This window comes from Manihot esculenta, chromosome 12 (genome assembly GCF_001659605.2).
Source record: "Manihot esculenta cultivar AM560-2 chromosome 12, M.esculenta_v8, whole genome shotgun sequence".
Lineage (NCBI taxonomy): Eukaryota > Viridiplantae > Streptophyta > Magnoliopsida > Malpighiales > Euphorbiaceae > Manihot > Manihot esculenta.
This window is the reverse complement of record NC_035172.2, coordinates 28,117,225-28,144,733: the sequence shown is the minus strand read 5'-3', so window position 1 is coordinate 28,144,733 and position 27,509 is coordinate 28,117,225. Positions and strand designations below refer to the sequence as shown.

At 39.5% G+C, this 27,509-nt stretch overlaps 1 protein-coding gene across 2 annotated transcripts; it reads left to right on the top strand.

The window, feature by feature from the left end:
- Positions 1-895: 895 nt before the first annotated feature.
- LOC110627902 (transcription factor SPATULA) lies at positions 896-5,197 on the top strand. 2 transcript variants are annotated; one of them, XM_021774286.2, is made up of 8 exons: positions 896-1,442; positions 1,621-1,725; positions 1,798-1,863; positions 1,953-2,018; positions 3,895-4,200; positions 4,274-4,343; positions 4,496-4,667; positions 4,752-5,197. In XM_021774286.2, exons 1-8 carry the CDS (start codon positions 1,062-1,064, stop codon positions 4,819-4,821), a joined length of 1,236 nt encoding a protein of 411 aa, XP_021629978.1. In that variant the 5' UTR covers positions 896-1,061; the 3' UTR covers positions 4,822-5,197. The 2 variants fall into 2 exon arrangements, with proteins under 2 accessions (XP_021629978.1, XP_021629979.1); XM_021774287.2 differs by having other exon boundaries at positions 897-1,442; positions 4,499-4,667.
- Positions 5,198-27,509: the final 22,312 nt, after the last annotated feature.

The following is a 27,509-nucleotide window of genomic DNA, read 5'->3' as shown; positions in this document are numbered from 1 at the left end:
GTTTGTGATGCCAACAATTTAAAATTATGCTACAATACCGATAATTAATACTCTTGTAGACTCTTAAGAAGCTGCGAGCTTTATCACGTCTTCTCCCTTTACATGATTATTAAGGTCTCAAGCTTTCTTATCTATAGTATTTTTTATTGTCTGATTGTCGAAGGTTGACTGCATGGTGAACCTTGTTTTTAGGTTTTACTTGTTGTTTGTTCTATTCTTGTTTTTATTATCGTTCAAACGTAGATTTTCACATTTTTTGATTTGTTTATGGATTGACTTTTTAGACATGATGAAATTTTTTTTTTTTCTCCGATGTGGAGGATAATGATGGCGATAACTTGTGAATCTACCGGCAATAGCTTGCGGTTGAACAATACTTAGATTGAGTTAAATTTTAGAACTTTAATTTTTCATTCTTTAGTTTGAAGTCATTCAACAATAGTAAATAATTTAAAAGTTACACTCAATTAATAATAATTTGTTCACATTATTCTATAATAAACCCATATCTTACACTATAAGATAGTAAAAAATATTACTAATTTACTAATATTTCAGACACCAAACAAACCATCACCTTTCTATGAGGCATGAGTCAAGACACGAGAGCATTTCTTGCACAAGAAACTAAAGACAAAGATCCTGCTAAGTAATTAATAATTAATTATTAATATTATTAATAAAAAATTAATGCTTAATACCATTTGAAATAAAAATTTTAGTGTACCTCACGTGCGAACAATAGTGGATATCACCTGACACAGAAATGCCATTGCTTTACAATTACCCAGATCGGTCAAATTTCCTATTTGACAGACCAATCATTAAAGCCCTTGACGATTGTGCATACAAATCTCTCACTCAAGATCCTGATGTTGCCATCCTTTTTCCACTCGCTCCACTGGCGCGTAAACTAGACTCCCCATTCCACCATTGCACGAGAATTGAAGCTTCAAGCTTCCATTTAAACCCGCGTCGAAGGTCTCAGGTGGACAAAAGCTCCTCTACTGTCCTGATTCGTTAAACAGCGAGAACAATAGAATAACAGAGAAAGGAGATTAATGGGAGACATGTACAATGCGTGTTCGTCTCCTCCGACGGGAGGTGGTGATCGCCGTTCATCGGACGATATATCGGTTTTCCTCCATCAGATTCTTCTCCATTCTACTTCTGCTTCTTCGACTGGTTCGTCATTTATGACCAACACTGGCCCACAGTTGCAGTCATTTGCGGCTCCTCTTTCTATTCCGCGAGAGAGTCATCCTCATCGTTTATGCGAATCAACTCTCGTGAAAGACGGAATCTCCGGTCTGGATTCTGGTGAAGGAGTGAACGTTGGTTTTTTCCAGGGAAATGTGAAAGGAAACGGGGCGAATGCTTCGTCTTTGTCGATTGGAGGAGCTAGTGAGAACGAGGCTGATGACTACGACTGCGAAAGCGAGGTGCTCGTTATGGATTTTGAATTTTTGATTGCTTGAGCAATTATATATATATATATATATATATATATTCTTTTTTCGGGGGATGTATTTGGGAATTTTAGCTCAGTTTGGATGCACAATAAATGTGTGAGAAAGAAAATAGAGAGTTTTAGAGGTTGTTCATTGATCTCGACTGCAGGAGGCTCTTGAAGCGTTGGCAGAGGAGGCGCAAGCAAAGCCTGCTCCTCCGCGTGGTTCATCCAAGAGAAGCAGAGCAGCAGAAGTTCACAATTTGTCTGAAAAGGTAGACATTCTTTTCGGATGCTATTCTTCTTCCTCCTCTTTTCAATTTTTCAATGGGTTCTTTTCTTGGCAGCGGAGGAGAAGCAGGATAAATGAGAAAATGAAGGCGCTGCAAAACCTAATTCCAAATTCTAACAAGGTTGTGCAATTTCTGTGTTCTTTGATTAATTTTACCACATTGAATAGTTGCTTTTAGTTTTAAATGATTTTGTTCTCCTTTCATGGCAGACTGATAAGGCGTCAATGCTTGATGAAGCTATTGAATATCTAAAGCAACTTCAGCTCCAAGTACAGGTCTGTGTCATCTTTAATGCGATTATGTTATTTAGTTGTGCCAAACCTTTAATCACCCTCAAACCATTCATATTTCAATGCTGATGATTTTTTAAGGCATGCAAGCCATTGTTCCCAGGCTGGCACAGTCATTGGTTAGTCATGGATTTTTTTTTTTTTTTTTAACAATTTGTCATTTGGAACTCAGACCTACTCTACCACAGCTAAAGCTCATTGCTAGTCATGGATTAGTGTAAGAGATTATTGTCATGGATGATCCTTGTACCTCCCTGGGAGTTTGGATAGTGATCCAGTTAATCTTACAATCTACATGTTTATAGTAACGCAAAATTTATGGTTTAAAAAATTAGATAAAGTCATTTTCTTACTTGCGATCTTTATTTTTATTTAGATTTCTTTAACCTTGAAAGGTTGAAGCTTTTGGTGTTAAGTTACAGTTGGTTGAGTTGTTGAAGCTTTTGGTGTTAAGTTACAGTTGGTTGAGTTTCAAAGTAAACAATGAGTCGAAATTGTTGAAATTTTTGCATCTGCAAGCATTATGGACCTTCAAAGGAAAGTAATTTTGTATTGTGTTTGGATTTATGGATTCAAATTTGTGAATTGCAATTTTGATAAATACCTTATTTGAAAGGTTCAACAAATCTAAACTTGGATTTCAGTCAAATCCAAGATAAATATAGGGACTCAAAAAATTTAGGACTTGAAATGACAAACTAATATGTTATTTGAAATTCAAGTTAAACCTCACAAAATTGCCTTGTCTTCTCCTTCATTCTTTTTAAATTCAAAATTTATTATTATTATTATTTTTTAAGATAAACAAGATATGTTCAAATTTATGAATTTTAAATTTTATATTTCTTATTTAATATTTAATATCCAAATTTCAAATCCAAACACGATTTAGGTGTTTATTTTGCATGCATATTTGCTGGAAACAATATGTTCCAGGATGCATATAGAAGTCCAGGATGATAATTTAGAGAATAAATTCACCAATCAAGAAAAAGCTCTTCTTTCTTGTTTGATCTCCCCACAGTATCTCATGCATAGACATGCACACACGAAAAAGGAGGAATGCAAAGAGAAGAAAAGGTGCAGACCATAAAGTCACAGTAACTCTTTTGATGAGGTTTTCTGATAAAGGTTGTTTGTGTTTCAGTTGGTCTAATTGTTAAAATGGATCAACAGAAGCAGTCACTGATTAACAGATGAAAAGTAGTTTAATCAGTCATAAATCGTCATTCTTAATCACTAGCTATGATGTAGCTGAAGGTTTTGCTTAAATCTTTCTATGCAAAGAGAATGCAACACAAAGGACCACTGGAGTTGTCTAGGGTGAATTTGTGAGTGCTGTACTGAAGGTGTAAATAAAGGAATCATTATCATAAATTCTCTCAAAATAAGCTATTTTGTGTGTTATTTTATTCTGAGATGTTATCTATTTATCCGTTTTTATTGTTTACTGAGATGAAAAGTCTAATGCAAGTTGTTTCCCTATTGGAAGTTCTGCCTCACCTTGGTTCTTGTCCGTCCAATGTGAAGCTAAGCGAGCATTGCTGATTGGGTATTGTAACGCTGTGTACATATTTTGTGGATGCTACTCCAGAGCAACTACCTGCCAAAATTGTACTCTGGAATGTGCATTGAGAATCTTAATTTAATACTTGAGGGTTGAGGCATGTTGTTTCCCTTTGGAATTTAATAGTTTAATTTAACATGATCAATTTATTTATTAAAGATTAATTTTGAGTTTCAGCTTCTTTTGTTCATTCTTTCAATAAAAATATTGTAAAAAAACACGAAGTTGAAGCTAAGTGATAATGATGAACCCAAGTTTGTTTGTGAGTTGCTAACATGTTGATTAACATTCCAGATGCTATCAATGAGAAATGGAATAAGTTTGCATCCAATGTGCTTGCCTGGAATGCTGCAACCAGTCCAACTTTCTCAATACAGCAGAGGATTTGGCGAGGAAAATGTGTCTCAGCATATGAATATAGCTGGCAGTCTTCCTTTGAACCAAGAAAACCCAGAACAAATTATCTTTGATCTTCCAAACCAATGTGCCATCTCAAACCAGCTATCAGTACCAAATATAATAAATTCAGAAACTTCATTTGGCATGGAATCATCAATCAGAGCTCACTTTGGGCCTTTTCCGCTCCTCAGATCTTCTGAGGTAAGTTTGAATATGATCCTGTCTGACTGAAATATGCATGTGGAATAGATGTCTCATATGCATGCAATTGAAGGAAATTTGCAGGGAAGATATTTTGCCACACCAGCAACTTAATGCAGATCATTTAGAAAGGATTCCTTCAGGTACATATGACTTTGCAATGCAGGATTATCTTCAGTGAAATAGTGTTCCTACAAATCATAGCGTAGGATATTGATTCCTCTTCTATAGGATATGTCACTGCTCTTACAGTTGATGTTATTACAGTAGAGCAATTCTGATTTATCTTTGTTTCAAGAATTTGAAATGGAAGCCAGGGCTGCAGCATCACTTCCTTTTGTCACACAATCATCCAGTTTGAAAAACAGCAGCTCTTTAAGTGCATCTATGATGGGAAGAGACCAGAATGAAAGTTTAATCCTAAAGAATATGGAATATACTCCTATAATTTCTCCATATTTGCAAAGGTAAGTTTAGTTTCACATTTTTTATTCATCACAGAACTTACTCTATTCATTTCTGAATTTAACATGGTCAATCCTTCCTACCAGGATACAAACAGAAAGAAGTGCTTCAAGTGATGAAATTAAGAAGGAAAGACAGGATATTCGAACCAAATAATCCTAGATTAACTATCTGAATTTGGTGTGGCTAATGCATGGCCCTCCAATGTTTGTTATCAAATCTCCTTTGTCTCGAATCCAAGAAATATACTTTTGTGGATAAATCCAGCTGTGGTTGAAGAAAACAAGTCTTCTATGCTCCAGATGATGCATGCAGGCAAGCAAACTAATTGCTATATTTGTGAGATTAGACCAAGTTGTTCATATAAATAAACTCAATATCTGTGAATTCTGACTAGGTAGGCGAACTATTTTCCTGTCCAGTTGTATTATCTTGTTATACTAGTCATCAATTACACACTGGTCTACAAATTCTTGGCAAAGCAAACTGGAATTCTAATGGAGCAGAAAGTGAAAAGAAATTGCTTGTGATCCATCACCTGGCTCTCTAATTATTCTAACAAATTCTGTATTTTACTATATCTGTCTTCCTTGGGTCCTTGCTGTTGAATATCAACTGTCAAAGGCTGCTGGGGTAATAAATTCAATGTTCATGAACCAGGTTTTGGCGGTGAGGACTGATTCATTTTCCTTCGTTCATATTTAGAATGTTGAAAGGACATGTGCGTGTCCAGCAGGTTGTCACTAGCGCATATATTTCTTCAACTTAACGAATCTAATGTGAAAACTGAGCATAGACCTTATCGCTTTTGTTGCATTATCCTTCAAATGGGTAATTAATTTGTGAAATCTTATGCTTAATTTTACATCTCAAAGTTAAATTTTTTCTAATTAAAATTTAATAGATTTTAAAAATTTTAGCCAACAATAATATATTTACACAAATTACATCATATATAAAATTATTTTTTATTATTAATTATAAATTTTTTTAGTTTTTTTAAATAAAATTAAAATTTTGTACTCTTCTTATATATTTATTTTTTTATGAAATTAAATAATAAATAAGTATTCAAATATTAGTTAAATTGTTATTTATAATTTTTAAATATTACTAAAATTTTATTAATTTTTATTTTATTTTGCTAAATATTATTATTAGTTTAAATTATAATTATTATAAGCTACCATTATTAAAAATAATTTAAATATTTTATCTAGTTAAAATATTTATTTAATATAGATATTTAAAATAAAATATATAATATAATATAACATAATATAATATGATAAATAATAAAAAAATAAATTAATTCAATTTTTTTACTTTTTCTTTTATTTACGTGTTTTTATTAAATATTAGCAATTAACATGATTAAAAAAATTTCACATATTATTTTAGCCAACAATAATATATTTACACAAATTACATCATATATAAAATTATTTTTTATTATTAATTATAAATTTTTTTAGTTTTTTTAAATAAAATTAAAATTTTGTACTCTTCTTATATATTTATTTTTTTATGAAATTAAATAATAAATAAGTATTCAAATATTAGTTAAATTGTTATTTATAATTTTTAAATATTACTAAAATTTTATTAATTTTTATTTTATTTTGCTAAATATTATTATTAGTTTAAATTATAATTATTATAAGCTACCATTATTAAAAATAATTTAAATATTTTATCTAGTTAAAATATTTATTTAATATAGATATTTAAAATAAAATATATAATATAATATAATATAATATAATATGATAAATAATAAAAAAATAAATTAATTCAATTTTTTTACTTTTTCTTTTATTTACGTGTTTTTATTAAATATTAGCAATTAACATGATTAAAAAAATTTCACATATTGAAATATGTTAGAGGATATTAACAATATAATTAGATAAAGATTAAAATGGTCAGAATGAATAAATTTTCCATTAATAAATAATAATAATAATAATAATAATAATACTTAAAATTAATAATATATTCAACAAATAATATTTTAATTTAAAATTTAAAATTTTTATGAGTTAAAACTATTAAATATATATATTTTAAAGAGAAAGAAAAAAATTAGATAAAGATTATTGGAGATTAAGAGAAAATAAATTTTTTATAGTTGTCTCTGAATTTGGTGTCTCTAATACACAGCGTTATCTCCTTTGTGGGGTCAAAGAATATACACTTTTGGATATGCATCCAGCTGTGGTTGAAGAAAACACACATCATCTACGCTTCAGACGATGCATCAAGGAAACTAAACTGATTGCCATATTTTTTAGATAAGCCCATGTCATTGTTGATATAATCTCAATGCATGTGAACTTTCCTGATTCTCATTCAGATAAAAAAAATTTCGTAAAACAATTTATTTTTAAAAAATATAATTTATTCTTTCATTTTTTTTCCCTTTTCACTCCTTAGATCTTTTGTTCATGCCCCCCTTTTTCTTTCGAGAAAGATAAGAAAAAGCCTCCTACGTTTAGTTAATAAAGTTGTATTCTCTTGTCAAACTGGTCACCCATTACACAGTGGTCTACTTATTCTAACAGTGCAGAAAAATGGAAAGAATGAATTGATGGTCTCATTTGAAATTGCAGGTTAATTTTCGTTTATGATCACTGAACTTAAATGACTGTTTCATTGCAGTCACTAAATTTCAATTTATTTCAAAAAAGTTATCAACGTTTAAATATTTGTTTGAAACAGTCACTCGAGTGAGTTTCCAGTAGATTTTTCAATGAAATGCACACGTGCCTGTCCTATGTGGCTTAATTTTTTTTTTTTAAAAATTTTTTTGCCATGTCAGAGAGTAAAAGTAATTAAAGTTCAATGGTTATGAGTGAAAAATTATCCAGTCGCATCATCTCTGCACTCCACCGCTGATTATTTTCGAAAAAGGATAATAAGAAAGTTTTTCCATTCAAATATGACCGTCCAAATCCCTCATTAGGACCCATTTTTCGAAAAGTCGACATCATCCTTACCCTCCCTATTTTGCAACTATGGAAATGCTAGTTCTCCTTTCCCAACTCCTTAATTGCACTACACCATTACTTTCCATGAAACGAGTTGAAATCGTTGAGCCACAACTTTGACTCACCTTTGTATGCCTTCTCTTGTGATCATTTTTGTATGTACGAGTTCAAGGTGAGACGTTGCATACATAGGAGGTCACATGGCCGGATGGAATGGCACTCATCCTGGGGAGAAGGCTCGTCGTCGGGATCCTCGCAAGTATCATTACTTCGATACGGCTTGTTCGAACTTTCGCAAGGGTGGGTGTAAGAAAGAGTATATGCAATTGCAATTACAACGATGGCGAAGGAAATAGATGAGGAAGCCAGTGCTTTAATACGAGGGAAGTTATGGACCATCCATTAATAGACGGTAGAGTACTCTCTTCGAAGGTCACGATTTTCTGTGCCTCGCTGCTATCATCTCACATGGACCCCATAGCTAGGTCCTCCATCGAAACTAAAGACAATGACGATAAAGTGGCAGACGGTGATTGGTCGGTAAGAGCAAATACAACTGCAGCTGCAACGACGGTGGAGGAAGCCGGTGACGGTGAGGATGAAACTGCTCTAGTGACGGGTGTCGAATCCGTCAATTTAAAATTTACTTCCCTTTTCTCAATTGACAAGAACTTGTAAACAAGGGTAAGTGAGTATCGATCCCACAGAGACCTTAATCTTGTTTAATTTAGATGGCCAATTTGAAATAGAAGAGCCAATTTGAAATAGAAGAATAGTTTAATTCAAAAAGTGAGAAAGAAGAGAATTTTTTTAGGAGAGAGGTTTTGCCTTGGGCAAGCCAATAAAAATAAACTTAAAAGAAAAATAATAAATAATGCAATTGAAATTGAAGAAACAAATAGTTAAAAAAAACTTTCAGCTGAAGGTAATCAAATTGAGGAATTTTGCAGTTGATCATTGGTTAGAAACAAAATATTTCATATTATTATCTATTGTTTGGTTATAGTGGTCAAACACGCAAATCCCACCAATTCTTCCTTACGAATAAATTAATCCGCTTCGCGCTTAAATTAATTCCTAGTTAACTAACAATCCCAACACGCGTGTAGATTTAATTAGTCAACTGCATTAAGAGAGAAGAATCTAAACTCGATCAATAAAAACACGCGTTTTATTTAAATCAAATCTACTATTTTCTTAATATAAACTAATATATTAATTGCTACTTATTATTAACCCAATTAGCAATATGTTGTCTTTCCAAGAGATTCAATAGACCCCTTGAATTCTCAAGAAAACAACAATGGAGGTGGTGTTCCTCAAATTCAGAAATTAATAGAAAATAAAAATAAGATGAAGAAAGTTGTAGTGCATAACCTCACAACTTGAACAAACTTCAAATTAATTTAACCTTCAACTGAAAATAAATTGTTTAGCCACTCATGGCCATAATAAAATTATAACAACTAAGTAAAAGAAGAAGAAAAAGAAAAGAAGATGCAGAAGGTGGGGGCAACGAGAGAGGAAATGAGAGTGAGAGATAGAATATAATTCTCCAGGTTGAATGTTATGAGCCTTTATATAGGCACAAAAAGATTTTAAAATAAAATCTATTATCTCTATCTTATCTCTATCCTAATATGATCTTTATCCTCAGTAAATTGAGTTTGATTCGATTTGACTTCACTTGAAGCTGATCTTATCCTTGCTTAGGTGGCAAAATCTATCTTATCTCCCCATCGCATTGGGTTACAGGTTTGGTCAAGGTTGTAGCCTCCAGTATAAAAAATCCTTTAATTCAGCATTTTTTCTTCATTTTTTTAACTTCTGCTCATAAACCTGTACAAAATTAAATTCAAATTAAAATTAAATATTTATATCAAAATTACAGTAAAATCAAAGAATTAAATGAGGAAAAAAATATGAGTTTTGCAACTCATCATCCAGATAAAGTATGCTTCATTGCTTTGCTAGGGTTGTGGCCCTCTGCTTTTAGTTTATTTTCTCTCCAAATTTTTCTCCCAAAAACCATATAAGCGTCGTGCTCCTTTGCAATTCAATAAGTAGGTTCACGAGCTCATTTGTTGAGTAAACTCGTTAAATAGACTCACATGCAGACTTATTAAATAAGTTCATGAATAAGTTTATTAAGTAAGCTCATAACTAAGTTTATTAAGTAAGCTCATAACTAAGTTTATTAAATAAGCTTAAGAACATGCTCATTAACAAGCTAATTAAGTAAATTAAAGTTCATACATTATTTTATATTTAGTATCTGGTATTTATTATTTTAGGTGAAAAATAATTTTTTATTTGATATGCTAAAATTATTCATTATATAATCATAATATTAATTTAATTTTTTTATTACAAAATTAAAAGTAAATTATAAATAATTATATTTTATATATATATATTTGTATAGTAATTATATTATAAATTATCTTTACAAAAATATACACTAAATTATTAAAATAAAAATAATTATAATAAAGAAAAATTTTAATTAAATGAAAACTTTAATTTTTGACAACTGAACACATAATATGAAAAATGAGAATAATTATAAAAATATATTAAGTAGATAATATGTATTATATTTATAATGGGTTATATTATTATAGTTTAACTTTAGATGGTATATATATATTTATAAGAAGAAATATTAAAATATAAATAAGTAATATAAAATACAAAAATAAACTAATATTTTAATGTAAACATTCTATAAATTATTCTAAAAAATAAATATTATTAAACATTAAAATAAAAATAACTATAAATTTATAAAATATAAACTATTATAAATATTTAAAAATTATATTCTTAAAAACCACAAATAACTAATATAAACTATTATAATAAGTACATTTTAATATTATTATTTAAGTAGTATTAAATGATAAATTTAATTATGAAATTAAATATTTTTTTAAACTAAAATATAATTATAAATATCCTTTCAAACTAAATATATTTATAATTAATTATTGTTAACATAATTGTATAATTATTCTATTGATAAAATTTCATAATTTTTAATTAAAACAATGTAGTTTTAAAAGAAATCCTCTAATTATATATAAAATATTTTTATAATCCATTAATTAAATTATCTAATCATAAAAAAATACATCTTTCATTAAAACTACATAATTTTAATGTGTGATTAATAATAACTTAATAATGCATCTGAAATTTGCTTAATTCATATTTTTCCCAAGATAATCACGCTGCAGCAACGTACCCGTCAATCGCCTGAGCAGCAGAACATCGTGCCAACACCACCGTTGCATCGTGCACCTATGATCCACTACACTACTGCATTTCGTGCTCGCGAGCTACCGTACACTACACCTGTGCATTGATCGCTCGTTTGCAGCCCACCTTTACATTGCGCAACTGTGAGTCACTGCACCACTGCACCTCGTGCTTGTGAGCTGCGGCACGCTCGCACGTCTACATCGATCGCTCGTTTGTAGTTCACCTCTACATCGCGGCACTGTTAGCCGCCGCACCACTGCACCTCGTGCTCATGAGCCGCTGCATACTCGCACCTCTGCATTGACTTCTCGTTTTTTGTCACCTCTGCATCGTTCTCCTCTGCAGTTCAATAATAAGCATTCTTTTTAGTTCTGAAGAAAATGGTTCTTATCCCTCAAATGATATGTGGTCATGACCACCGGGTCTTAAATATCAAGCTATGTCTGAGCCCACATCAGTTTGTGCTCCAGTACGTAACCCAAGCCTCGCTCGGACAGGCCGGATAGGGCAGGGATCAGGCCTAAGCGAAAAGAGGTTCAGCCCAATCAACTTAATGGCTTCGTGGAGCAACAGACCCCTAGACATTCGGATTGTATCAACATGGCGCCGGAGGGACTTAAACGGCCGCCTGACGATGGGAAAAGATACAGTACGTCCTTACGTATAGCCCCGCGTGATAATGACAAGGTGTAGAGGTGCAGGATGGCGTTTATGTATCAGTAGAGAACAAAGGAGAAAATAATAAAAGAAGGAAGGCATGAGCCAACCAGATGAAACTTCCCAAAATACACATTGAGCCTACTCTCTATTGGATCTCAGAACATCAATTGGTGCCATTTGTGAGAAGGAATGAGATCTTCTCGTCACCAGAGTTTTCATCCTCATCACACCCACTGAGATCCACATGGCCAATCACGACGAAAACCATACCGGAAACACACCAAATAATCTGGGCTCTGCTCAGAAAGGACCACAGTTCTCATTCTCCAGCCCTACCGCCTCGCTGAATCAACTACCTGTGTTGCTTAACCCTTCACCAAGCTCAGTAGGGACCATGCCTTGAACCACCCTATTTGACCAGAAGTTGCAAAACATGGCCCTCCAGCTCCAAAACACTGTTCACTGGCTAGGCCAAATGTTGCAGCAAAGGGGACTCAACACCCCATTGAGCATACCACCAGTAACTGAAAGGCTCAACATTAATGAGCCCCAACCCACATTAAATTACCAAGCCGCTCAGCAAAGTAGCAGGAGAACAGGCGATGGAGATGGAGAAGCCAACAGAAGGAACGAGCCCCTGGCTAGAGCAAGAGGCCGAGTAGTAAGGAGAGCTTATTGAGAACGACAAGGCTGAAAGCTACTCTTCTTAGCCAGCAGAAAAGTCAAAGAGTGAAGAGTTAGGGAGAATCTACCGCCTGGAGAAAAGGCCAAGGAGAGAAGAGGCATATGTAGATAAAAAATGGAGAGGCTGAAAGAGCAACTGTTGGCAAAATTGGTGGCACGAGATAGCAACAGCCCCTTGCTGCTAACTTCATCCCCATTTGTGAGATGGGTACAACAGGAAACCATCCCTAAGAAATTCATGATGCCAACAGTGGCTGTGTATGATGGCACGGAAAACCCCTGGGAGCACGTCTTGAACTATAAGACGTTCATGGAGCTGCAGACCCACTCAGATGTCCTGATATGCAAGGTTTTTCCTACAACCCTTACTGGATCGGCCCGGGCGTGGTTCAAAAGCTTGGAAGTAGGAAGTATTAAGAGCTTCATGGACCTGGCCGGCGTGTTCACCAGCATGTTTATTGCTAGAGTCTCGACTGAAAGGAAAACAAGTTATTTAGAGACAGTCCGACAGAGGAGGAACGAGTCCCAAAGGGAGTATGTGGCCAAGTTCAACTCGGAGGCTTTGCAAATACAAGAGCTCGATGAGACAAGAGCCGTGGAAGCCATACAGAAGGGCACCACCTTTATAGATTTCTTTGGATTGCTGTGCAGGAATGTAACGACCCGAAATTCGGACCGCTACCGGCGCTAGGATCCGGGTCGACTTAAGGCCGCCGGGACCCGTAGCAAGCCAAACATACATCCTGTGAACCTGCTTAATCCCTTACATGATCAACAACATATATAAAAATTAAAACTTTTCTTTCATACATTTTCTCATACACCAAACTCAACCTGTGCATGCACTGAACATAGCCATAAACATAAACTTAACCCCTCTGTGGGATCTCATCAATGCCCCCAATGGGTGGCATAACATGTGTTGAGTTGGCTAAACATAGTCATTAATAAACATTAAGATCATGTATCAAAAGGGATTACAACATCTATAGGGTCAAGCACGACTTCTAAACCTCAGTCTCATAATCAACATATACATGACATAACTATTCATAACTTTTACATCATCTTACAATTTATCATGTCCACTTTCTAACTATTACAATTACAAGACTTTACTCTTCTTGACTTCTCTGTCTAGCCCGTACCTGCAATCCTGGGGGATTAGGGAAAAGGGGTGAGCTACTAGAACTCAGTGAGCAGAATAATAAAACATTTGAAACGTATGATAACATGAAATGCATCACATCACAGCTAATCACATCAAGGATGAATTTGTCACCAATAGTCCTCTACCTGTTCCAACTGTGCTAGGGGCGTAGAATGGGCCTCACTGGTCTTCCTCTTACATAATCATAACATAGCATGACATAACATTCCATAATGCCAGGGGCGTAGAATGGGCCTCACTGGTCTTTCTCTTACATAGTGCCAGGGGCGTAGAATGGGCCTCACTGGTCTTTCGTACCGTATCATCATCATATCGTAACATACGAGGACTAAAGGATCATTCAACATTCATCCACATCATCAACATATTATGCAATGCAACATATTCGTGATTTCTAATGCAAACAACTTAAAATATCTCATGGCATTCATGATGCGTGAGTCATGCTAAAACGGGTTTGCTATTTAAAAGCATAAGAGTTATTCTACTCACCTCTAGTTGAAGCTCTACTGACTCAGAAGCAGCTGAACTCACTGCTGGGGTCCTTGGTTCCTCGGGTCCGAACCTATACAGGTAGACTCAAATGAGGGACCAACCAAACATGAACATAACTCTAAACTACTCCCCAAAAACCCCCTGAAACATCATGAAACGATCAAGCAAAACATGTAAAAGAAGGCTGGACAGGGCACTTTCGGCGGCAGGTTCGGCGGCCGAAAGTCCCTCTAGAGCCGAAAGTCAGGCAGGTTCGGCGGCACCTTCGGCGGTCGAAACTCCCAGACAGAGGCGAAACTCATGCATGTTCGGCGGCACCTTCGGCGGCCGAAACTGCCAGACAGAGGCGAAAGTCCTCTTTCGGGGGCAAGCTTCGGCAGCCGAATGCTGCCTCCACAAGAGGGTTCGGCGGCCGAAAGTCCTTTCGGCTGCCGAACCTGGTTTCTCCCGAACGGCAGAAACTTGGTTCAAACATGCATAAATGCCTCAAACTCATGCCATTATGCATTTAGCTCAACCAAAACATGCATGCAGGCTCCTAGGGGTCTCAAACTACCTTAAACCCCAACTACAACACATCAAGCAACACAAATCCAACATACATTGCTCAAAACATAACATAAACTCAAAAACCTAACTATAAGCTAAACATGCATTCTACCCCAAAGATCTTCATAAAACTTACTTTAAACATGAAATGAGCTTAAGATCGGCTCTTACCTCTTGAAGATCGAGAGAGAGACGTCCTAAAACTCGGAGGTGGGAGAGAGAGGGTTCTTGAACCTCCAAGCTCCAAAACTTTGCTCAAAAGCTCAAATCTTCAAACAAAGTTAAAACAGATGAAAATCTTGAAAGATCTAGAGGAAAAACATCAAAGATTGGTGAGGAACGGCGGAGAGCTCACCTTGGCCGACAATGGGGAGAAAAACTCGCCCGTTTTCGGCTAAGGGACCCTTTTATAGTGGCTGGCCAGGCCACGTTCGGGGGCCGAACGTGCCTCCGCATGCATGCCATGTTCGGCGGCCGAACTTGAGGTTCGGCGGCCGAACCTGGACTTCCCTCACTTATGCCTTCGGGGGCCTAAAGCACACCCGAAATGCATGCATGTTCGGCGGCCGAACTTTGAGTTTCGGCGGTCGAACCTGAGTTTTCCTCCAAGGTTGTTTTTATTCAAAAAATCATTTCCTCTTTACTTAAAATCATCAAAAACATTAAAACATTTCATGAAAACGTGGTTTTACCCTTCTAGAGGTCTCCGACATCCGAGATTCCACCGGACGGTAGGAATCCCGATACCGGAGTCTAGCCGGGTATTACAAGGAAGCTGCCTACCATCTTGGCGGAGCTGATGAAAAGAGCAAAAAAAGTATATAAGGCATGATGATGCCTTAAACACTAGCAGATCCGCCAAGGAAGCAGGAGACAAGGGGAAGGCTAGGGAGGATAAGCGATCAGATAGACAGGAAAGGAGGCAAGATCGGGGGCTTGAAGCCTTGAATAGACACCAGTTGGAGAGGAAGGAGTAGAGACCCTACCAACCATGGATTCCAGAGGTGATCACTCCCCTGAATGGGTCTAGAGCCGAGGTGCTCATGGCAGTCCAAGACAAGGACTTCATACAGTGGCCTAAGCCGATGAAGGCAGACGCAAATAGAAAGGAATCAGATAAGTACTGCCAGCACCACCGAACTCATGGCCACAATACAAATGATTGTTACCAGTTAATAAGTGAGATATAGAGGCTCATTAAGATGAGACAACTAAAAAATTTTGTGAAAAAGTCAGAGGGCTAGAGACCATAGCAGAATGCAGCGGGGGAAAGGCTTAGGAGACAGATAGTGGGACCGATGAATGACGGCTCCATTGCGACAATCAACATGATTGTAGGGGGGACTGGAGGCCGTATGAGCCGAAGGGGCAAGAAAAGAAGCAGGAATGGGAAGGGAAGCAGTGTTGAAGCAATGCAAATTGTGGAGCATTCCCCAATGGTCATCTCTTTTTCTCCAGAGGATGCCCAGGGGGTGTAGATCCCTCATGATGATGCTTTGGTCATAAAGGTCGTCGTTCATAACTTTTGGGTTTGAAAGGTTCTAGTGGACAATGGCAGCAAGGTGAACCTACTGCCCTACCAAGTCTTCCAATAGATAACATACTTGAAAAAATAGCTGGTGAGGGACCAAGCTCCAGTAAAGGGGATAGGGGGAACCCCAGTAAAGGGGAAGGGAAAGTAAAAGTGGGCCTCACCCTAGGGGGACCACCTCTATCCCAAACTCACTACGCATTGTTCCTCGTGGTGAAGCTACCCTTGAGCTATAACGCCATTTTGGTTAGGCCGGTGCTATATGACTTTGAAGCAATAACTAGCATCCGACACCTAACCATGAAGTTTCCAATGAAGGCAGGGGTAGGGGTAGTCTGAGGAAGACAGGAGGAGGCTAGAGCCATATACCTAGCCATAGTGGAGGAACCAAACGCCCAACTAGAAGAGATAAACCCTGAGGTTATGGAGGTTTGGGATGAAAAGAAAGAGGCCAGGATGAACCTGTGGATAAGTTAGAGACCTTCCCATTGTCTGAGGAAGAAAGCGACAAGGTCTTCAGCATCAACTTAAGTCTCGAAAAGGACCAAAAGGAGGTTGTAATGGCTCTGATTATGGGGCATGCCTCAAGCTTCGCCTGGAAGCCCTCAGATATGTCAGGGATTGATCATGAGGTGATGACCCATAAATTGAACATCCTCCCTAGGGCCAAGCCGGTGAAGCAGAAAAAGAGAGTATTTGGGAAGGAGAAATAGCAAGCCATAAGAGAAGAGATATAGAAGTTAAAGGAGGCCGGATTTATTAGGGAAGTGATGTACTCATAATGGTTAGCTAACCCTATGTTAGTGAAAAAAGCCAACGAAAAATGAATGTGTATAGACTTCACTGATTTAAATCATGCCTGCCTAAAAGATTGTTATCCCCTCCCAGATATTAATAAAATGGTCGATTCTATGCGCGGTTTTGATTACTTATCGTCCCTAGATGCTATGTCTGAGTAACATTAGATCCCTATGGATAGATCAGATGAAGAAAAGACCTACTTTATAACTGAAGATGAGACATATTGCTACAAGGCTATGCTTTTCGGGTTGAAAAATGCCGGAAAATCATATCAGCGATTGATGAATAAGATCTTTAAGGATCAAATAGGGAAAAATATGGAGATTTATGCCGACGACATGGTAGTTAAAAGCCATACCTTCCAGCAACACCTAGCTGACCTAGAAGAGGTCTTTAGGGTACTACAACGATACAAAATGAGGTTAAACCCAACAAAGTGTTGTTTCTTCATTAGAGGAGGGAAACTTCTAGGCTACATGGTCAATGGGAAGGGCATAGAGCCAAACCCAGAGAAGGTAGAGGCTATACTGGCTATGCCTGAGCCAACTTGTGTAAGGGATGTACAGAGTCTTACAGGAAGAGTGGTAGCACTCAACAGGTTCATGTCCAAATCAGCAAAGAGATGCCTACCTTTCTTCAAGAAGCTGAGAAAGGTCCCGAACTTTGAATGGATAGAGGATTGTCAGGAAGCCTTTAGAAACCTCAAAGAGTACCTCAGTTTCTCACATGTGCTTAGTAGCCCCTTAGCAAGGGAGAAACTGTTAATTTACTTGGCTGCATCCGAGCAGGTAGTGAGTGTCATGCTGGTGAGTGAAGAAGCAGGGAACCAGAAGCAGGGAACTAGAAGCCTATCTTCTACGTTAGCAAGGTGCTCAGAGATGCCGAGGTCAGGTACATGAATATTAAGAAGCTAGCATTTGCTTTGTTGTTGGCAGTGAGGAAGTTTAGAATGTATCTAAAAGGCCACTAGAGGGTGGTAATGACTGACCAATCCCTAAAGAAAATCTTACATAGGCCTGAGACTTCAAGATGAATGCTAGCCTGGTCTGTGGAAATCAATCCGTACTACCTTATCTACCGACCTCGGACGGCCATTAAAACCTAAGCCTCAGCTGACTTTATAGGTGAGTTCTCCTTTAGCTTGAAAAACAAAGAGCAAGACAATAAATTGCCGAGTTCAGTAGAAGAAAAAAGAGGGGTATCAACAACCACATGAATTCAGATGGAACCTATTCGTAGATGGGACATCAAGTTCCATGGGTAGTGGGGCATGAGTACTATTGAAAGGGCTAGATGAGTTTAGAGTGTGCTATGCCCTATGCTTTGGGTTCCCGACATCTAACAACATAGCAGAATATGAAACTCTCCTAAACGGGATGTAGATAGCCTCGGGAGTGGGGGCAACGAACCTCAAAATAAACAATGATTCTTAGCTTGCTGTGAACCAAATAAAAGGAGTGTACTAGGCGAAGGATCCCATTATGTAGAAGTACCTAGCCAGGGTACGAACTCCAGAAGCCGAGCTCGATGGGCAAGGGATCATTATTCAGTATTATAGAATACCCCGAGAAGAGAATGAAGAAGCAGATCTACTCAGTAAGTTTTCTATGGAGGAACTAGAACAACTTCAAGATGAAGTGTATGTACAGCAAATTGACAACTCAACTTGAGAAGCCAACTCCCATCATGCAAATCGATGAAGAACGAAGCTAGATGACCCCATACCTATAGTACCTTGAAATGGGGAAATTGTTTGAGTATAAGGCAAAAGCCTGAAAAATCGCAGCTAAGGCTGCCAATTATCAAGCAGTAAGAGGAACCCTCTATCGAAGAGGTAAATCCAGTCTGTAGGTGAGATGTGTAGGATCAAAAGAAACAGCCAGGGTGATCCAAGAGATACACCAGGGGGTATGTGGAGTTCATGAGGAGGCAACCACATTGGCAAACAAGATCTTCCCGTAAGGATATTACTGGCCCACAATTAAGAAAGAAGCTGAGAAGTTTGTCAAGAGATGTGATATCTACCAGAGGTTCACCAATGCTATCAACATCCTGGCTATGCCACAGTCAAGCATATCGAGCCCGTGGTTGTTTTTTTAATGGGGGATAGACATTCTGGGTCCATTTTCTAAGACTGTGGGGCAGAAGAGGTTTGTGATTGTAGCCATGGAGTACTTTTCCAAGTGGCCTAAGGCAGAAGCTATACCCACCATCACAGCCCAGAAAGTAATAGATTTCGTGTGGGGCGATATTATATGCCGATTTAGGATATCCAAAATGCTTATATCGGACAACGAAAAGTAGTTTGACTATAACTCTTTCAGAGACTTTATAAGGAACATGAGCATATGGCACAAGTTTTCCTTAATGACTCACTCGTAGACAAACGGCCAAACTGAAGTGACAAACTGAGCTATCCTCCAAGGGCTAAAGAAGTGGTTAGACGGTGCTAAGAAAAACTAGAAAGCCGAGCTACATAATATCCTGTGGGCATTCTGGACTATACCTCGGACACCAACAGGGGAGACCCCATTTGCGTTAGCATTTGGAATAGAGGCTATAGTCCCTGTAGAGCTGCAAATTCCTACTCACCGAGTCCAATTCAATGATGAGAGCATCAACGGTGAGAAATTAAGAAGCAACCTAGATGCTCTTGAAGAAATTAGAGACGAAACACAAATAAGAACAGTCGCTTATCAATAGAAGGCAGCTCGGTACTACAACCAGAAAGTCCGCAAGAGGAACTTAAAGGTCAGGGACCTAGCCTTGAGAAGATTAGAAGCAACAAAAAAGAGAGCAGCCGTGAGGAAGCTAGCGCCAACCTGGGAAGGCCTATTCAGAATCACCAAGGTAATCAGACTTGGGATATATCCAATTGAAGACCTGCAAGGGAATCTGAAGCCTCACACGTAGAACATCCAACATTTAAAGAGGTATTTCCCATAAAAGTATACAATGTAACTGTTGTTCTTGAAGATATGAATAAAATTGCCATCTTCCTCCCTCCTCATATTAGTATTCCTGACCAGGTATCAAATCCTTCAATGAAGTAGGTGACCTGTCTTGGAATATGACTGCTGACACCAGAAAATCGGTTGAGGAGATGAAGACCCCAATAAGGTAGGTGATCGGTCTCAGAATATGACTGTCAACACCACAAAACCGGTTAGAAAAATGAAACTCTCAATGAGGTAGGTGACTGGTCTCGGAACATGACCATCAGTACCATAAAACCAGTTGAGGAGATAAAGACCCCAATGAGGTAGGTGACCGGTCTCATAATATGACTGTCGACACTATTAAACCGGTTGGGGAAATGTAGCCTTCAATGAGGTAGGCAACTGGCCTAAAAAATAAGACTGCCAGCGCCACAAAACTGGTCGAGGTGATGAAGACCCTAATGAGGTAGGTGACCGGTCTCGAAACATGACCGCCGGCACCACAAAACCGGTTGGGGGAATAAAGGCCCATGACGAAGGCCCAACAACAGCAAGGCTATAAGTCCAAGGAAAGGCAAACTGAGAAACACGCTACTGACCTAAGAAATGATCTTGGCACACATAAAATTCAACAAAAAAACAAGAGCCTAGCTCCAACCTCACAAAAAGGCCCGGATCACAGGAAAACAAGTGAAAAAACTTGGGTCTGACCTTACCAAAGGCATGGATCACAGGAATACAAATAGAAAGCCTGACTCTGACCTTATAAAAGGCCTGGATCAATGGAATATACATGAAAAAACTCGGGTTCGACCTCACCAAAGGGCACAGATCACAGGAATACGAACAGAAAGCCTAGCTCCAATCTCACTAAAGAGCTTGGATCATAGGAAAACGAGATGCCAATCTCATGAAAGAGCCCGATGAGTAGAGAAACTAGCTTAAGGCATGATGCCGACTTCATAGTAGAGCTCAGCACATGAAAAATTAATCTAAGTCATTATAATTTCAACTTCATGATAGAATATTGCCCACTAAAAAGCTAGTTTAAGGCTTACAGAGCCAAAACACCATGCTTGTAATACCCGGCTAGACTCCGGTATCAGAATTCCTACCGTCCGGTGGAATCCCGGGTGTCGGAGACCTCTATAAGGGTAAAATCATGTTTTTATAAAATATTTTAATGTATTTTATGTTTTAATCAAGTAAGAAATGAGTTTTTGCATGAAAATAATCTTGGAGGAAGACCCAGGTTCGGCCGCCGAACCTCAAGTTCGGCCGCCAAACATGCATGCGCTTCGAGAGTGCTTTAGGCCCCCGAAGGCATAAGTGAGGGAAGTCCAGGTTTGGCCGCCGAACCTTATGTTCGGCCGCCGAACATGGCATGCATGCGGAGGCACGTTCGGCCCCCGAATGTGGCCTGGCCAGCCACCTATAAAAGGGTCCCTTAGCCGAAATGGGCGAGCTTTTCTCCCCATTATCGGCCAAGGTGAGCTCTCCGCCATCCCTCACCGATTTTGAGTTCCTTCCTTTAGATCTTTCATGATTTTCACAAGTTTTCATTTTGTTTTGAAGATTTTCGAGTATAAAGCAAGTTTTGGAGCTTTGAGGTTCAAGAAAGTCAATCTCTCCCATCTTCGAGCTATGGTCGTTTTCCTCTCGATCTTCAAGAGGTAAGGGCCGATCTTGAGCTCACTATATGTTTTAAACAAGTTTTAAGTTGTTTCATGGGGTAGAAATGTATGTTTATGTTAGTTGAGCATTATTAGGTTTTATGTGTTTTATGGACAATGTATGTTGGATATGCATGTTTGATGTGTTGTAGATGGGGTTTAGGATAGTTTGAAGCCCCTAGGAGCTGATGTATGTATCTATGCATATTTTGGATGAGTTGTATGCTTGATTGAAGGTTTTGGGAGGCTTTTGTGCATGAGGAGCCGAGTTTCTGCCCTTTTGGCAGAAACCAGGTTTGGCAGCTGAAGGACTTTCGGCCGCCGAACCTGCCTGGGAGGCAGGCCTTTCGGCTGCCGAAGCTTGCCCCCGAAAAGAGACTTTTGTCTCTGGAGGGCACTTTCGGCCGCCGAAGGTGCCGCCGAACCTGCCTAACTTTCAGCTCTAGAGGGACTTTCGGCCGCCGAACCTACCGCCGAAAGTGCCCTGTTCAGCCTTCCTTTGCATGTTTTGCATGTTTGTTTTGAGGTGTTTTAGGGGGTCTTTGGGGGATGTTTTTAGAGTCATGTTCTAGTATGTTTGGTCCCTCATTTGAGTCCACCTGTGTAGGTTCGGACCCGAGGAACCGAGGACCCCAGCAGTGAGTCAGCTGCTTCAGTCATTGTCAGAGCTAGCTAAGGTGAGTAGAATAAACCTTTACGTTTTAAAGCGAATAATTTATAAAGTTTTGAGCATATTCACGCATCATGAATGCCATGTGATATCTTAGGTTGTTTGCATTAGAATTCACGAATGCATTCTATGATGTTGATGTGGATTGGTTATTGGATGATCCTTTAGTCCTCATATGATATGATGTGATATGGTACGGTATGTCATGGTATGGAAGTCCGGTTGACCCATTCTACATCCCGGCACTATGTAAGAGAAAGACCGGTTGACCCATTCTACGTCCCGGCACCTTGGAAATGTTATGTTATGATATGTTTAAGAGAAAGACCGGTTGACCCATTCTACGTCCCGGCACTTTGGAATGTAGAGGACTATTGGTGACAATACTATCCGTGATGTGATTTGTCTGTGATGTGTTGCATTCCATTATGGCATATGATTTAAATGTTTTTATTATTCTGCTCACTGGGCTCTAGTAGCTCACCCCTTTCCCTAATTCCCCAGGGTTGCAGGTACGGGCTAGACAGAGAAGTCAAGATGGGTGAAGTCATGTATATGTAATAGATAGAATGTGGACATGATAAATTGTAAAATGATGTAAAGTTATGAATAGTTATGTTATGTAAAAATGATATTGAGGATTAGAGGTTGTGCTTGACCCTATGTGTATGGTGATCCCTTTTGTATACATGATCTATGTTTTATGATGTTTATATTCCACCAAGCTTGTGTATGATGAGATGCCCCATTGGAGCATTTGATGAGAGCTCCAATGTGGGGTTTATGTATATGTATATGTTTATGTTTATGTATATGTTTATGGGCATGCACAGGTTGAGCTTGGTAAAAGAAAAGTTCAAATTTTTATGTATGTTGTTGATCATGTATGGGATTAAACAGGTTTGCAGGTTGTATGTCAGGCTTGCTACGGGTCCCGGCGGCCTTATGCCGATCTGGATCCTAGCGCCGGTAGCGGTCCGATTTTCGGGTCGTTACAGAATGGTATCAGAGCCCTAGGTTCATATGGTCGGACCGATAGTGTGTCGGGCTCATAGATGTTATAGAAGGTCAAGCACAATAGGAAAGATCATGTCCACTAGGATAGGATGTGGAGTCCTGTCTTGTATGATGATGTGAAATGCCATGATTATATACATGTGCATTAATGCTATGATATGTATGTGATGCGGGTTCATGTGTGCTCACATGAACCATATGATGCTAATGTTTATGTGATGTGTGCTGTTTTTCAGAAAACAGGATGAGAGGAACTCGTCGATCTGCATGATTAACTGGAGTACCACCTGAGGATGAGGGCATGAGCTCCCGTCCTCCTGCATTGCCTAGGGCAATATCAAGTAGGTCCAGCAGAGAACGAGCAGTAAGAGACCCTAGGAGGTCTTTGGATCTGGGTAGAAGCAGATCAGTGAGGGGAACAGTTCAAGGAGAAATGTCAGAGGATATGGGGGATGAGATGGATGTGGACCAGAGGAGGGATGGCAGTTTAGGTGTGAGCATGTCGGAAGAGGGAATGGGAGAGTCCCAAGGAGGCATTCAGGCCTCGGGATTTGTTCAGCCACCTTACTACCCACCCTTTTCTCGAAATTTCGAGTATTCGATGGGAGGTACATCGGATTACCCCAGCTTTAATCCTTACCCTTCTCACATGCCATACCCATCTTACTACCCACCATACCCACAGTACCCCATGTACCCACCTCCACCTTACTATCCAAATCCAGCAAACCCTACCCCAGGGGATGCTGCTCCTCCTCCTCCACCAGCAGAACCCACAGTTCTAGAAACCCCAGTACCTAAACCTAGCTCATCTGGAGGGAGCAAGGTCAAGATGACCGACTACATGAAGCTTGGTGCCCCTCAGTATGAAAAAGGGGATGATCCGTTTGTGTATCTTGAGAGGGTCAAGGTGATTACTGATGAGATAGGAGCTGATGACAGCAGAGCCATTCAAATGGCTGGGTTCACACTCAAATGTAAAAAGGCCCGTGAGTGGTTTAAGAATTATGTGAACCCGAGGGTGGACAGCATGTCTTGGGAAGAGTTTGCAAACAAGTTTGCAGGATGGGCTTTCCCTGATAGTTCAAGGGAGCTGAAGATGATCGAGTTTGAGCAGTTAAGGCAGACAGAAGAGATGAGTGTAGATGAGTTCACAGACAGATTCTTAGAGCTGTTGCCATTTGCAGGGCAAAATCTTGACTCAGACCAGAAGAAGTCAAAAAGGTATATCATGAAACTCCATTCCAGATATTCCTCCTTGATCCAGTCAGCAGATAGGGAGAGCTTCCATGCCATAGTGGATATGGCCCGGAAAATGGAGGCCAGTGCCATCATTCAGGGGACAGTTAAATAGTTAGTGGCACAACCCTCTGGTTCTAAGACCCCAGGCTCTTCTTCTCTGAGTGCAGCAGCTTCAGGTAGCAAAAGGTGGGGTAACACCACTAAGAAGCCGAAGAAGAACAAGTTTTGGAACAAGATCAAATCAGGTCTGGGATTAGGTAGTGGCTCAAGCTCTGGTGCGGATAATACAGTTTGTGCAAGGTGTGGTAAGCCACACAAGGGAGTTTGCCGGGCTGGGACAGCAGCCTGCTTCAGATGCGGGCAAGAGGGACACATGGCTCGGGAGTGTCCTAGGATAGTACCTATGGCTCAGTCCCAGCAGACAGCTTCAGGTAGTGTAGCACAGCCAGCAGCTCCAGCCACGACTCAGGCCAGTGGCAGAGGCAGAGGGAGAGGGTCAGCCTCTTCTTCAGCGGGTTTCAGAGGTGAAGGTCCATCAGCTCCAGCGCGGATCTTCACGATGACTCAGCAGGAGGCAGATGCATCTAACACTGTGGTGGCAGGTAACTTAGTCATTGGTTGTTCAGATGTGTATGCCTTGATGGACCCTGGTGCATCTCATTCTTTTATTGCTCTGAGAGCCGTAGAGAGGTTGGGTCTGATGATCTCTGGGTTAGAGTGTCCTCTCTGGGTCAGTGGACCCAAGTGTGATCCATCAGTGGCAGAGTCAGTCTGCCAGTGCAGTCCAGTCTTTGTTGAGGGAAGATGCCTTTCTGCCGACCTTGTGGTTCTAGACTTGACAGATTTTGACGTCATTCTAGGGATGGATTGGTTATCTACCCATGGTGCTACCTTGGACTGCAGGGACAAAGTAGTCAGGTTCAGAGGTCAGGATGGGTCAGAGGTTGTCTTCAGGGGAGACAGGAGGGGTACACCTAGAGGTCTGATATCAACTCTTCAGGCTCATAGGTTGCTTAGGAAGGGATGTCAGGGGTATTTGGCTCATGTGAGAGAGCTTAGCAGTCTAGTTAGAGAGCCCGCCTCGGTGCCAGTGGTCAGAGAGTTCTTAGATGTCTTCCCAAACGAGCTGCCAGGTTTACCACCTGCTAGGGAGATAGAGTTCGAGATAGAATTGATGCCTGGAACCCGACCGATCTCTATCTGTAATATCCGGCTAGACTCCGATATCAGAATTCCTACCGTCCGGTGGAATCTCGGGTGTCGGAGACCTCTAGAAGGGTAAAACCATGTTTTTATAAAATGTTTTAATGTGTTTTATGTTTTTAATCAAGAAAGAAATGAGTTTTTGCATGAAAATAGCCTTGGAGGAAAACTCAGGTTCGGCCGCCGAACCTCAAGTTCGGCCGCCGAACATGCATGCCTTCAGGAGCGCTATTAGGCCCCCGAAAGCATAAGTGAGGGAAGTCTAGGTTCGACCGCCGAACCTTATGTTCGGCCGCTGAACATGGCATGCATGCGGAGGCACGTTCGGCTCCCGAATGTGGCCTGGCCAGCCACCTATAAAGGGGTCCCTTAGCCGAAAACGGGCGAGCTTTTCCCCCATTTTCGGCCAAGGTGAGCTCTCTGCCGCCCCTCACTGATCTTGAGTTTCTTCCTTCAAATCTTTCACGATTTTCACTAGTTTTCACTTTGTTTTGGAGATTTTTGTGCAAAAGAACAAGTTTTGAGCTTGGAGACCCAAGGAGCTAAATCTCTCCCAACTCCAAGTTAGATCGCCTCTACTCTCAATCTTCAAGAGGTAAGAGTCGATCTCTAGCTTATGATGTGTTTTAAACAAGTTTTATACAAGTTTATGGAGTAGAAATGCATGTTTAGGTTGTTTTGAGTTTATGGGTTTAATGTGTGTTCATGAGCAATGTGGGTATGTTTGATGTGTTGTAGTTGGGGTTTAGGCTAGTTTGAGACCCCTATGAACTTGTATGCTTGATTGTGTATTATTGGGAGTGTTGTAGAATAGGTTTATGCATGTTTGAAAGATTTGGGAGGCGTTTGTGCATGTTGGAGCTGAGTTTCTGCCACTTTGGAGAAACTCAGGTTCGGCCGCCGAAGGAACTTTCGGCCACCGAACCCGCTTGTGGAGGCAGCCTTCGGCTGCCGAAGCCTACCCCCGAAAGAGGACTTTCGTCTCTGGAGGGCAGTTTCGGCTGCCGAAAGTGCCGCCGAACATGCATGAGTTTCGTCTCTGTCTGGGAGTTTCGGCCACCGAAGGTGCCGCCGAACCTGCTTGACTTTCGGCTCTGGAGGGACTTTCGGCCGCCGAACCTGCCGCCGAAAGTGCCCTATCCAGCCCTCCTTTGCATGTTTTTCTATGATTGTTTCATGATGTTCTAGGGAGTTTTTGGGGAGTAGTTTAGAGTTATGTTCATGTATGTTTGGTCCCTCATTTGAGTCCATCTGTGTAGGTTTGGACCTGAGGAACCGAGGACCCCAGCAGTGAGTCAGCTGCTCCAGTGTCTGGTCAGAGCTATCCAGAGGTGAGTGGAATAACTCATTACATTTTAAAGCAAATAATGGATATTTTAGCATGATTCACGCATCATTAATGCCATGAGATATACTAGGTTGTTTGCATTAGAATTCACGAATATGTTGCATTGCATATTTTATTGTTGATGTGGATGAACGTTGGATGATCCATAGCCCTCGACCTATGATGTGACGATATGATATGTACGGTATGGAATGAAAGACCAGTGGGACCCATTCTACGTTCGCTGGCACTATGTAAGAGAAAGACCAGGACCCATTCTACGTTCTGGCACTATTGGATATGTAGAAGGCTACTGGTGACAAGTTCATCCTTGATGTGATATGTTTGTGATGTGATGCATTCCATGAAAGCACGAAATGTTAATATAATGTTTTTTTTTTATTATTTTGCTCACTGGGCTATATAGCTCACCCCTCTCCCTTGACCCCCAGGTTTGCAGGTACAGGGTAGACCAGGAAGTCAGCAGGAGTAGAGTTAAGTTATTGTATTAGTTAGAAGTGGACATGAATATGATGTAATGTATTAGTACAGTATAGAAATGTAATGTAATGATGTTGTTTAGGATAGCGTGGTGCTTGACCATAGTATGTTGTAATCCCTTCATGAG

Excerpts from the sequence above, each read along its gene's own strand:
- LOC110627902 (XM_021774286.2), top strand. The coding sequence starts at position 1,062 with ATGGGAGACATGTACAATGCGTGTTCGTCTCCTCCGACGGGAGGTGGT. Across the intron at positions 2,019-3,894 it reads AACTTCAGCTCCAAGTACAG|ATGCTATCAATGAGAAATGG; the intron begins GTCTGTGTCATC and ends TTAACATTCCAG. Across the intron at positions 4,668-4,751 it reads ATTTCTCCATATTTGCAAAG|GATACAAACAGAAAGAAGTG; the intron begins GTAAGTTTAGTT and ends CCTTCCTACCAG.